General features: G+C 41.8%; 2 protein-coding genes across 5 annotated transcripts in view; one reads left to right on the top strand and one right to left on the bottom strand.

The window, feature by feature from the left end:
* trappc12 (trafficking protein particle complex subunit 12) overlaps window positions 1-9472 on the bottom strand; it is a 34332-nt gene extending 24860 nt beyond the window's left edge. Inside the window, exons 1-3 of one of the 2 annotated variants that reach the window (XM_046061875.1) lie at window positions 9441-9472; window positions 7654-8976; window positions 6138-6254 (exon numbers count right to left, since the gene is read on the bottom strand). In XM_046061875.1, coding sequence (XP_045917831.1) covers window positions 6138-6254; window positions 7654-8967 — 1431 coding nt within the window. In that variant the 5' untranslated portion in view covers window positions 8968-8976; window positions 9441-9472. The remainder of the gene's footprint in view (window positions 1-6137; window positions 6255-7653; window positions 8977-9440) is intronic. The other variant, XM_046061876.1, reaches the window with a different exon arrangement.
* Window positions 9473-9661: 189 nt separating this feature from the next.
* The window catches only part of eipr1 (EARP complex and GARP complex interacting protein 1), a 73071-nt gene continuing 69892 nt past the window's right edge, over window positions 9662-12840 (top strand). For all 3 annotated transcript variants that reach the window (XM_046061878.1, XM_046061879.1, XM_046061877.1), the window contains exons 1-2: window positions 9662-9817; window positions 10023-10106. In XM_046061878.1, the coding sequence (XP_045917834.1) occupies window positions 9776-9817; window positions 10023-10106 (126 nt within the window). In that variant the 5' untranslated portion in view covers window positions 9662-9775. The remainder of the gene's footprint in view (window positions 9818-10022; window positions 10107-12840) is intronic.

The following is a 12840-nucleotide window of genomic DNA, read 5'->3' as shown; positions in this document are numbered from 1 at the left end:
GCGGGGGCGGGGGGGGGGGGGCAATTGCTAATGAGAGAGACAGATGAGGGCAGCCCAGGGTGGTGCTGAGCCAGAGACTAGTCCACTGCTGACCACACCACAGAGGTCACTGTGAAGACAAAGGGGGAAGTCGAGGAGAGGCCAAGACAGCCAACCAAACTCAGTTTACATAACATCCAACCTCAATAGCCACATTTTCACAATTCAGACAGATTCCAGTCTAGTTTTGCAAGTTTATGGTAACATTGTACTCCCGCCACTACAAGATATTTACAAAGAGTCAATGCATACAGTAATTAATTAATTAACAGCTAGAAACACTGTTTGAACCAGTCCACCCAATCTTTTGTAAACTGTAGCATGTAGCATAAAGCAAAATCACACTGAGAATCGTGTAGGAATTGTGGGCCAGGAAAGCTGTAGCATTTTCATTCAGACTGGAATGTGATCTGGATGGGATCAGAAAAAGAGGATTGGAAGTAGAGAGAGAGTCAGGACAAAAAAGTGTCTTTATTATAACTATTTTAACTGGAACGTTTCTATACAGGTAAGCATAAACCTCTTGATGCTGCTTGAGGAAGAACACCAAACGTGACACAACTTGCAGCCCATCCAAGCCTTTGTATGTGTTCTTCATGCTATTGAGAGTACATTCACTGCATTTAACAGCTCCCCTCCATTATTCTGTGAACTACATTCCAACCATCCATCCATCGTCACCCGCTTATCCTGCATACAGGGTCACAGGGGGCTGGAGCCAATCCCAGCTGACATCGGGCGAAAGGCGTGAACTATATTAAGTCAAGCAATTATTGTTACTTCTTGAACGATAGTCGATTTGTCAGTTGATAAACTAGGATATTGATTAATCATTTCTACTGATCCTTCTGAAAAAAAGCATGTGAGGTCTTACTACATGAAGATTCATCAGACAAGTATTGAGTGTGTTTCTATGTGTGTAATGGCAGCTCTACAGAGACTGTCCACATACAAAGAAACAAAGAAAGAGATGAAATGCAGAGTCTACTTCTTAAGTCTTTTGTGTGTTGTGAATGTAGTCAGTGGGCATTTGTGTATTCAGCCTTCGTGTGTGTGTGTGTGTGTGTATGTATGTACAGAGGGAGTGTGCGGTGCCAGTGGGTGCAGTCACACTCCGGCTCTGCAGCATGACTCATTCTGCCAGCTCATAGGAGAGCTCCACACAACGCACACACGCAATGCACGCATGCAAGAGAAAGCTGATTCTGAATAAAGAATCAGCTGTTCAAAATTCTATGCGACTGATCAGATGTCTAGACAAACATCTAGCTGCACCATGCTACACTTTCATTGCACATGCTTACTGACATTTCCACTTCCATGTGTGTGTGTATGTGCTGCATGAAATGTTCTCAATTTCAACCTCCCCTCCCAGCTTAGCGAGCTACATCACCTACGACAGCTTTGATCTAAGAGTTTGTTTGATCTTAGAAGTTTGGAAATTTCATAATTTATTGGTAAGCAAATCATTTGAATGCAAGTAGGTGCTAGTGGATGGAGAAGGCAGATGGTGTCTGATCCATTCATCAGTGGGAGTGACTCAGTCAATGATTATTATGTCAGCAAAGCCGCCACACGGGGGCTGCTCTGATCAAGACCAAACCGGGCTCCTTATTAGTGAGCAGGATTTGTTGGCTCCACAGTGGGTGATCAGTGAGTAGAGATGTTGTCCTTCAGCTGGAGGCCTTGGGTTCACGTCTCTGTGTCAGCAATTATCAGCCTTATTTAAGTGTTGTTGAACAAGAAACTGAATCTCAAGCAGCAGCAACAGAGCTTATCTGTAGCTGAGCAAGTGAAAAGAGAATTTACTTTCAAGGAATACAAGTACCAAATTTTATGGGGTTTCCTAGTTTTATAAAAGTTTTTGATGATGCCTCTGTGTTGAGGGCCTGAAGAAATCATGTGCTAATTTGCAATATGAGGTGGTCATGGTGGCTAAATATTCATCAAGGCAAAATCTAAGACTTTCCAGACATTTGGAATGTTATTAAGAATAAAACAAGAAGATCTCTTATGTGAATGTGAAAATAGAAGATGTCATTCCTTGACATCTCTCCTGTAGGCCTACGTTACCTTTCTGGCTCACTGTCTCTCTCCTTTCTTTTGCCTCTTGCTCCGGGGAGCCACCCACACCAATTGGCAGACAGCGTATGATCCTCTTACACATACTCACCTACGCTATATAGTGCAGTTGACTGCAAGCTGAAAGTACCATCTTGTGTATGTGTGTTTATATATACACCGAGTCCAGAAGGCCCTTGAAATATGCACAGCAGTCCCATGCATAATACATGGGCACAGCAGGAGAAAAGAACTTGTGAGCCGAGTGGATCTCCACCTCTCCATCTCTCCACTCCACCCCTCCCCTCCTCCTCTTTCCCTTCCCTCCATCTAACTGTCTGCTGCTGCTGTGCATATGTTTTAAATAACAACTGTCTCTCAGGGTCATCTATGGGTCAGAAATTATGATGGAGGGAAAACACAAGGGCTGGAGAGACAGAAAACGAATGAGCTGAGACTTCACGGTCACAAAGAAAGACACATTTTTATGCTTGGCAGAAAAATAGCAGAGGAAAGTAATGTGAAGAGAAAGGAGACGAATGATTCACTATTTTCAGTCAGCTGAGGCCTGACCAGCCAGCAGTTTAGGTACAATCAATGACTGTACAGGCTGACTGTCAAAAGGTCAGGCAAGCTGCAGAAACCACAGGATGTTAAGCTGTGGTAACCCATCGGTGGTTTTGTCATTTACCTCCAGAAATTGGGATAATGTTGCCAGAAAGCACCTGCCGTACTGCGAGTAATCAGAAAGGGATTGAATCAAAAGCTGGAGCTGCTTTAAGCTGTTACACTTTTAGTTGTTGAGTAGCCTGCCGCAAGACTTCACTCCATATGAAACACCTTCTTTATTTCATCACCCTGTGTGCTAGCGGTTTCTGCCTTTTATCAAAACAATACTGCATTGTCTCTGCACATGTGGCGGCTTGTAATGACCATCAGTAACTGCACTGCAATACTTTGACTGACCCTCGTTGTCCATTGTCACAATGGTTATCTAGCTAGCTCAGGGTTTCTGATGGAAATGTATTCACACACAACTCTGCTGCTGCAAATAATTTAGGAGGATGCTGTAACAACATCAACAGGGACTTTTTAGGGCTGACTGAAGTAACTTAACTAATCTCTTCCCACAACAAACCTGCGAGTCTGTGGCACACACACAGGTTACCCACAAGGCCACTTTTATTAAAGGGAAGGCTCAGCTGGTAACACAGCAGAGGTAGGCTCCAGCTGTGATAACCTAACTCGTTAGAAAACAAAGTAGCTATATAACGTAATAAATAAATACAGTGGGGAGAACAATTATTTGATACACTGCTGATTTTGCAGGTTTTCCCACTTACAAAGCATGTAGAGGTCTGTAATTTTTATCATAGGTACACTTCAACTGTGAGAGACGGAATCCAGAAAATCACATTGTATGATTTTTAAATAATTAATTTGCATTTTATTGCATGACATAAGTATTTGATCACCAACCAACCAGTAAGAATTCCGGCTCTCACAGACCTGTTAGTTCTTCTTTAAGAAGCCCTCCTGTTCTCCACTCATTACCTGTATTAACTGCACCTGTTTGAACTCGTTACCTGTAGAAAAGACACCTGTCCACACACTCAGACTCTGAGACAGAGACAGACAGAGAGCTGTGTAAGGACATCAGGGATAAAATTGTAGACCTGCACAAAGCTGGGATGGGCTACAGGACAACAGGCAAGCAGCTTGGTGAGAAGGCAACAACTGTTGGCGCAATTATTAGAAAATGGAAGAAGTTCAAGATGATGAAGAAAACCATTAGTAACACTACTACTGACGCCGTCATGGATTAAAATCCTGCACGGAAGGTCCCCCTGCTCAAGACAGCGCATGTCCAGGCCCGTCTGAAGTTTTCCAATGACCATCTGGATGATCCAGAGGAGGCATGGGAGAAGGTCATGTGGTCTGATGAGACAAAAATAGAGCTTTATGATCTAAACTCCACTCGCCGTGTTTGGAGGGAGAAGGATGAGTACAACCCCAAGAACACCATCCTAACCGTGAAGCATGGAGGTGGAAACATCATTCTTTGGGGATGCTTTTCTGCAAAGGGGACAGGACGACTGCACCGTCTTGAGGGGAGGATGGATGGGGCCATGTATCGCAAGATCTTGGCCGACAACCTCCTTCCCTCAGTAAGAGCATTGAAGATGGGTCGTGGCTGGGTCTTCCAGCATGACAACGACCCGAAACACACAGCCAGGGCCACTAAGGAGTGGCTCCGTAAGAAGCATCTCAAGGTCCTGGAGTGGCCTAGCCAGTCTCCAGACCAGAACCCAATAGAAAATCTTTGGAGGGAGCTGAAAGTCCGTATTGCCCAGCAACAGCCCTGAAACCTGAAGGATCAGGAGAAGGTCTGTATGGAGGAGGGGGCCAAAATCCCTGCTGCAGTGTGCAAACCTGGTCAAGAACTACAGGAAACGTATGATCTCTGTGATTGCAAACAAAGGTTTCTGTACCAAATATTAAGTTCTGCTTTTCTGATGTATCAAATACTTATGTCATGCAATAAAAAATGCAAATTAATTATTTAAATATCATACAATGTGATTTTCTGGATTTTTGTTTTAGATTCCGTCTCACAGTTGAAGTGTACCTATGATTAAAAATTACAGACCTCTACATGCTTTGTAAGTAGGAAAACCTGCAAAATCAGCAGTGTATCAAATACTTGTTCTCCCCACTGTAAATGTTTCTGTTGTTGGAAATACACTCCACTCTGTGGCTTTAACCAGACCACAGACAAGTTTCGTTTTGGCCTGCCGTCAACATACTTAAGTCAATTATAGTGACATCTGATATGTATTTTAATCACTGAAAGCGATGGTCAGTGCCAGCTCAAAGAAAGAAGTTGCTAGCTGAATGTTTTGAACACTGATGTTTGCTAATGAGAAAGACAGAGGATAAATAACGGAGGAGCTTAGCAAATTTTGTCAACTCAGGTGTCAGTACAGAGTCACTCAATGGTGCAAACAAATGTTTTTTCACAGCCACACATTATTTTTTTATTCTTCACTATCTTTTGCAGTGAAATGCTGGCTGAATAGCCTGCCAGACAATAAGGAGAGCAGCTCTGCAACACTCACAGGACAAAACACTACTTCCCCCGATACCAATCCCTAGGTTCAGCTCTAATTATTCATGCTTTTTTATCAATAAACCTAATTTAGAATCATAAGAAATACAACATTTGTCAAAGCCTCTGCAGAGCAGCCACCCACTACACGGCGATGGTCGGAGCCTCCCATGTTGATTGAGCTTCACAACGGCTCCTCAGAAGCCTGCGTCCTGGTAATAGTTAATTAATATAAAAATAATTACTAAACAACTGCAGAGAATCTCTTTTTGATGGCTGCTAAGTAGCCAAGATGGCAATCACACTGGATGGCAGTAGAGAAACCATTGCCAGTGTTTCAGAAGTAGTTTAACGGTTTTCACATGAGAGCATTTTAGCAGTGCATAGAAAAAGAAACAGGGAGTGTACTGTGCTGCTGTGCCTGCCTTTGGTGGGGAATGTACGCATGGGTAACAAATTAAAGCAATGTTCAATTACTCACTTGGTCTAGAGTTTTTTAGGCTGAACAGTCTTCATCGGGAGGAAGAAGACAGCTCAGTTGTAATAGAACAGTAGATGTTGAGAATAATGGAAACGTTGAACATGGCAACTAAAAAGCCAAACCCATCTGCTGATGAAGACCATGTGATGAAGTTCAAAGCTCAGGCACAAGTGCGTAAGTGGACCTTGAGGGGAGATTGTTTTGTCAGCTATTTCCAGGGTCGACAATGAACTTTTAAGCTGAGAGGCTGTTCTAATTGCATGCAAATCATGTAAACACAAAATAAATTATGAAAAAAGAGCTACAATAATGATGAGTAATACTACGAAAGTAAAGGTGCTGGTTTCGTGTTGTATTTTTTTATATGTCAGAAATGCATTGCACAGTGAATGCATCACAACTGACCATGGACAAATCAGTCATACAAAAAGAAAGTGAGTGACTTACAATGAGCTGTTTCAGGCCTGTGAAGGACTGTTCCACAGAGTTGGCGGTAAGGACCTGACGCCCCATGGCTGCCTGTTCTCCCAAGAAACGAAGCATTAGGTCTTTTACAGCATCGCCCTGCAGCAAAACACACACATAAATTTAACATCACGCAAAGGAACACACTGTATGAGCAAGAGACCTGAGAGCTGTCATGATGGCATTTACACTCAGACCTGTCTACTAAGTGCAGGATTTAAAAATACCAGAACAGGATTTGTTATTATTGGTAGTTAGTCAACATTAAATGAAGTGGGTTGGAGGCAAAAAACCTTGATCTGGTCATCCCTACATTTGGACAGAATTACAATCAATAAAACAATATCCAACCCAAACAGGAACTGAACAAAAAACAGATTGCAGAAAATGCTATCTTTAATCCAGCTTTAGAGTGGATTTAATTTGTTTGCTGAAAATTGGCTCTTAGAGGGCAAAAAACACATGACGGGGAAAATCCTTGATTTTTATTCATTTATTCAAGCAAGCATGCAAACACATTCTGAGGGGATAATGAACACAATCTGAGCTGGGAGGTGGACGCACACCGTAAGATTCAATTGAAAAAAATAAGTAAAATGATGTTTCATCAGGATTGTTATTACAATAAATGTTCCTGCTGAAGGAGCTCAGAGGATGTTTATAAGAAAAGAAATATCATATGGTGACCTAGGAGCAAGAAAGGGCGCAAGTAATGTTTGCTAATATACAAGTGACAACTGTCTCTGTACTTTGTATTGTGCCAGAGCAGGAGAAAGGTCTGGCTGAAACCACCACACCAACATCGTTAAAATGTTTAAACATGTTATAATATCTTGCCATGTTATGTAGGGAAAAGATGTGCTATATTTCTTTGTTTTAAAAAAATTCAAATTAAACAGACATTAAAAGACATTTTGACATTTTTTTTTAAATCAATGAATTGAATAAATAATAAGCAGATTAATCCTTACTAAAAAGAATTATTAGCTGCATCCTAAAATATCAATGATAGCAATGATAGCAATTCCTGTTTCAAATGTCACCTTGGGAGAGAATGTTTTTGCTTTTTTATTTATTTAACACAACTGCATATAACGAATCAAAATCATAGTTTAATTACATATAATTCATAACTAACAATAAGCCTTGTTTTAGTGGCGTGTGTTCTCATTATGTAAAGTACCACAGTGATTTATTTTACAGAGTTGGGAAATGGTCAAAATGAAATTTTGTCACCATTAGATGACATCATCTTCAGATCAGGGTTATCTGTCAGAGCCAGAGGTATTTTTTGAAGACCTCTCTCCAGAGTCATAGAGGAACTGTTTCACAGGCACTAGAACTTCCCATGATGAGTAAAGTGAACTTCAACTGTAACATCGTTAGAGTGCCCTTTTTTAAAAAAATGCAACATCTTTTGCTATTTATGACATACTTTAACCTGTAAATGGGGAAACTGCTTGTTGTATAATAGGCATTTGACTGCCGAAGTGCCTACCTGCAGGTTGTCAAACTTGAGTCCAGGCATGGTGAGTCTGTTGGTCTCTACGTAGGCCGGGCTGTACTGCTGGGTGGCCACAGAGATCAACACCTTCCTGGTCTCCTCAGATGGCAGCCAGGCATCATGGCGCCTGTCTACCTCACTCAGGCTCAGCGCTGTCGCAAACGGGTCATCGTTGCCCAGGAACACAGCCTGGAGATGGTTGAAGGGCTGCGGCTGAGTGACTGGGGTGGGAGCTTGAGCTGTAGCTGGAACAGCTAGGGGGGTAGGAGGTTGGGGCTTGCTCGTGGATTCAGTGGGGACAGGGCCAAAAACTGAGTTAGGGGTGGGAGCACCAGAGTCCAGAAGTCCTCCTGGGGTAGAGATGGAGGAGGACGTGGAAGAGAGCTGGCGTTCAGGGGTTGGGGCTATGGGTGCCGTGCTGGCGCCAGGAGGGATATCAGCATTTGGGTTTGAAACAGAGATGAAGGAGGAGGGTCCAGTAAAGGAATCAAAAAAGTCAGAGGCTGGATTGACCTGTCCGTTGTCAGTGAAGAACTTACTGAGGCTGGGGCTGGGTTGACACACAAAGGGGGCCGTCAGTTTGCTGGGTGTTACTGCCTCAACGCTTCCCCCACCACTCCCCATGCTAAAGCTGGGGGACTTGATGAGGGTGGGCTGGAAGCCGTCAGGCACCAGAGACTTCGGTTGGGTGCCCTGGCTGAATATGGTGCACACCGGCACAAGCTCGTCTTTTGGGCTTGTCCCCATAGCTTCTTGAGGTGCAGGGTCCTCACTTTTGAGATCAGATGGGCTCTGTGCGTCACCTTGAGGTGAAACACAAGCTGTGACTTGCTCATGTGTGTCTGTTTGCTTCTTGGTGTCCTCTTCTGTTTTCTCCTCAGAACCACCTTTCTCCTGTTCCTCCACTGAAATTTTAATCTCAGTTGTATTCTGTCCAATTTCAGTTTGTTCTTGGTCGCCTGAGGTCTCTTGTGGATCCTCCTCCTCCCCCACTCCATCCAGAAAGGAGTCAATGGGAGCTACATCGTCCTCCTCACTATTATTAGGTGAGTCAGAAATCATGACGCTCTCCATCATCTGGTCATTGAGCTTGTCCATCAGACTCTCTGAAGGTGTGGCACTGCTGACCTCCTGGGGAGTGGCAAACTCTCCGCCCAGTTCGATGCTGTCTTCCTGGACAATGACGTTGTCTCTGGAAGGGGACTGGCTAGTGGTTGGCTCCAGAGGGTCTGGGGCTTCCACGGTTACATCTTCCACTGTGATGTCTAAGCTGACTGGCCTCTGAGCAGGAGCCTCCCCACTATCCATCTTACTGCTCTTGACAATTACACACAGTAATAGGTTTTAGTGTAATACACAGTGACTGACCAGTAACTTGTAACTTAACGTACTACACTGTACCGTTACAGCATCCGGTCACTTCCTGTCATTGAAAGCAAACGCTATTTCTTACAAGCTCTTATCGTCAGCACTGCTAAGTTTACTTTACATAGAACGAGTCCGTTTCTCGTGGTATATTCAAACTTAAAGTCACGAAAGAGCCGTTTACCCGGGATATCAGAGGACTGTTTGGTACTGACTTTCTTGCTAATGCTACATTAACGTTAGCCGGTTGGCTATCGTAAGCTAACTTAGCTGAGCAGCTCGTTGCAAATGTAAAACGCCTCCCTAATAGCTGTGCACGTTTTAAAAAGCACACACTATACTACTATATCCACATCACTGCGCAATGACAGACAACAAATAAAAACTGAAACACAAACACGATTGTGTTTTCTTACCCTACTGCAGTGACAGCTCGAATCCTGGTGCGCATGCGCAACTCCACCAGAAAGCTACACATACGGTATTCCAGAGGTGACAAACTTCATGTCGCCGCAGTTTTTGGTATTCTTGACGTCTTCTACGTACTTTTGAAGGACAATACAACGTTGCTAGACAGTCGTTACGTGTTTTAGTCGCACGCTTCATTCATACAGTTTTTTTAAATCGCGGAAGTGCAGCTACAGTACAGTACGTAGCACAGTTGTAATGTTTTGAAGTGTTTTCATCCTGAGACGACGTTTTTTTTAAATATATAGATTTGAAAGCGCAAACTCTGGCAACAGTCTGAAAAATGGAGGATGACGCTCCTGTCATTTATGGTCTCGAATTTCAGGTACACATGGCTGCTGTCACACCATTTATTATTATTTACCTGAATAGCGATATTCTATTTGTCTCATAGTTCATAGCTATCCTAGTCTATGTCGCTCTGTTAGTGTGCACAGAGGAATTCATCACTATATGAGTTATTTATTTCCATATTGTATTATATTCCTGAAAACGTGTTTATGTGAATGGATGTTCTGTTTACTTTAAAGGCTCGAGCACTCACTGCCCAGACAGCTGAAACTGATGCCATTCGTTTCCTTGTGGGCACACAGTCACTGAAATTTGACAACCAGGTAAGTTAAGATAAACAGTTTTTGACATACCACTGAAAGCCAGATTGAAATGTAGTTGTCTACAGGATGTCTACTCATTTGGTTCATAGTGGTAGTTTGTGTCCCCATGCATTGACAAAATGTTTATGTCTTTTGATAATAATAGGAGCAAAGCGTTGTGCATATATCCTGCTGTCTATTGCATGGCCCCTTTTTTCTAGACAGATGCGTGATGCACCACTCCACATCACTAGGTGCTTGGACCCTAATTAAAGATCCACTTACTAGTCTTTTCCTGAGCATTCTGCATCATCTCACAGTCTTCCTTAGTGGATGGAGTTTTCTTACAGTTTTTATTTTGCTTTCAACTAATGTTATCTTGGTCTTCTTGGAAAAATCTTGGAAAAGTGAGCCAAAATAGGGGTTATGTAGAGGAAATATAAAGCTGCATTTTTAATGAATTTCAGATTCTCTTACACAGCAGTATACCATGTAGCACAGAAATGTGTTAGAGTAATTGAGACAAGATAAAAGTCACAATTATCTTTCTCCGGTTCAAAGGTAGACTGACTTGTTTTAAAATATCTTTTAAATGTTAACAGCATGTCCAAAAAAAACTTGCATCCTTGCATTGCATTTTAGTTCGGTTTTAAAATTCCAATAAGAGTCCAAGATGATTCTTAAATTTCTGGAAGAGAGCATGATATGGGGGAGGACAATAAAAGGACTCCTGATCATCACTGAGTTGTTGGAGGTTTGGAGCAGTTCAACGCTGTAATTTTTGCCTAAAACCTAAGACCTCAACCAAAGATCTAGCTGTTGTGACTTTGGTCACAACATTCATCAGGATGCGAATGCAGAAATGGTGAGCTGTATGGTGTTGTTGTAATCATATGTAATAAAGCTTAGTCCTCCCAATGATATAAAGCGGTTACAGCTGCAAAGAAGATCAAGATTCTGTAAAGGAACTTTGGTTTTCTCGGGTTGTGTGGGCATAAACAAGGAAGGAATCCTTCATACCGTAGATCTAAGGTTCATAGAAAAATCAGCATAGGACCTCAAGGACTTAAGTAATTGCAAACATAAGGCCCATTTTTGTTACCTCAATATGAAAAAGTTGTATGAGAGGCAGCATAGTATTTAAAGAACATAACTGATAAGTGTATTATTCACAAATAGACACTTTTTATAACCTTGCATTGCTGCTAATCTGTAGCTTATTAAATGCATTTTTGCAATCTTACTTTTAATTGTCAATCCTAAAGTAAAGCCAAGGTTGCCATTAACTGCACGCTTATTTGGTTGTGTTTAGTTCCTTTTCTTTAGGTAGGAAAATTATACATATGTTGTATTTTTGTTTAATTTGTTGATTTGATGTAGCCTGATTGTTTTCGTCCTATTGAGGAGTGTGTGTGTTTGTGTGCTTTGGATTCAAGGCTTGGGAATAGGTTTAGATATTTTCATTATCGATTTAATCTGACAGTATTACTTTTGATTTTAGTTGGTTCATTTAGTGCTGAAACAATTATTAGAAAAATAATTTCCGACAGTTTTGATAATCAGTTAATGAAGAAATGTTAAATATTTGATGCTGGCAGCCACTTAAATCTTAACACGTCCTGCTTTGTATTACTGTTAATTGAATATATTACTTGAACTTTACAAGCAGGATGAAAAGACATAACCTTGGAATTTGGAAAGTCGTGATTGGTGTTTACTTTTTATGCTTTTTCCTTACAATTCGAAAAGAGAGATTCAACTGAATTATTAAAAATGAAAATAATTCTTAGTTGCAGCTCTAAAAGACTTATTTATTACAAAATGTTAGAATATAGTAAAACAGTGCCTATCAAAATTTCCTCAGTTTGTTTAATTTGTCCAAACAACAGTCCAAAACCCAATATTTATTTGATATACAGTGGGGGGAAAAATTATTTGATCCCCTGCTGATTTTGTCCGTTTGCCCAATGACAAAGAAATTATCAGTCTATAATTTTAGTGGTAGGTTTATTTGAACAGTGAGAGACAGAATAACTAAAAAAAAAAAATCTGAAAAATGCATGTCAAAAATGTTATAAATTGATTTGCATTTTAATGAGTGAAATAAGTATTTGACCCCTCTGCACACCCTGACTTAGTACTTGGTGGAAAAACCATTGTTGGCAGTCACAGAGGTCAGATGTTTCTTGTAGTTGGCCACCAGGTGGCACATATCTCAGGAGGGATGCTGTTCCACTCCTCTTTGCAGATCTTCTCTTAAGTCATTATAGTTTTGAGGACGACGTCTGGCAACTTGAACCTTCAGCTTCCTCCACAGATTTTCTATGGGATTAAGGTCTCTCCAAGTCCTAAATATGCTTCTTCTCGAGCCATTCCATTGTTGCATTGGCTGTGTGTTTTGGGTCATTGTCCTGCTGGATTACCCATCCACGACCCATTTTCAATGCCCTGGCTGAGCGAAGGAGGTCCCCCCCCCAAGATTTGACGGTACATGGCCTCGTCCATCGTCCCTTTGTTGCGGTGAAGTAGTCCTGTCCCCTTAGCATAAAAACACCCCCAAAGCATCATGTTTCCACCTCCATGTTTGACGGTGGGGATGGTATTCTTGGGGTTATAGGCAGCGTTCCTCCTTCTCCAAACACGGCGAGTTGAGTTGATGTTAAAGAGCTCATCTGACCACAACACTTTGACCCAGTTCTCCTCTGAATCATTCAGATGTTCATTGGCAAACTTCAGACGGGCCTGTACATGTGCT

The sequence above is a fragment of the Micropterus dolomieu genome, linkage group LG11, assembly GCF_021292245.1.
Source record: "Micropterus dolomieu isolate WLL.071019.BEF.003 ecotype Adirondacks linkage group LG11, ASM2129224v1, whole genome shotgun sequence".
Classification (NCBI taxonomy): Eukaryota; Metazoa; Chordata; class Actinopteri; order Centrarchiformes; family Centrarchidae; genus Micropterus; species Micropterus dolomieu.
Note: the sequence above shows the minus strand (reverse complement) of the source record. Positions and strands in the feature narration are given on the sequence as shown.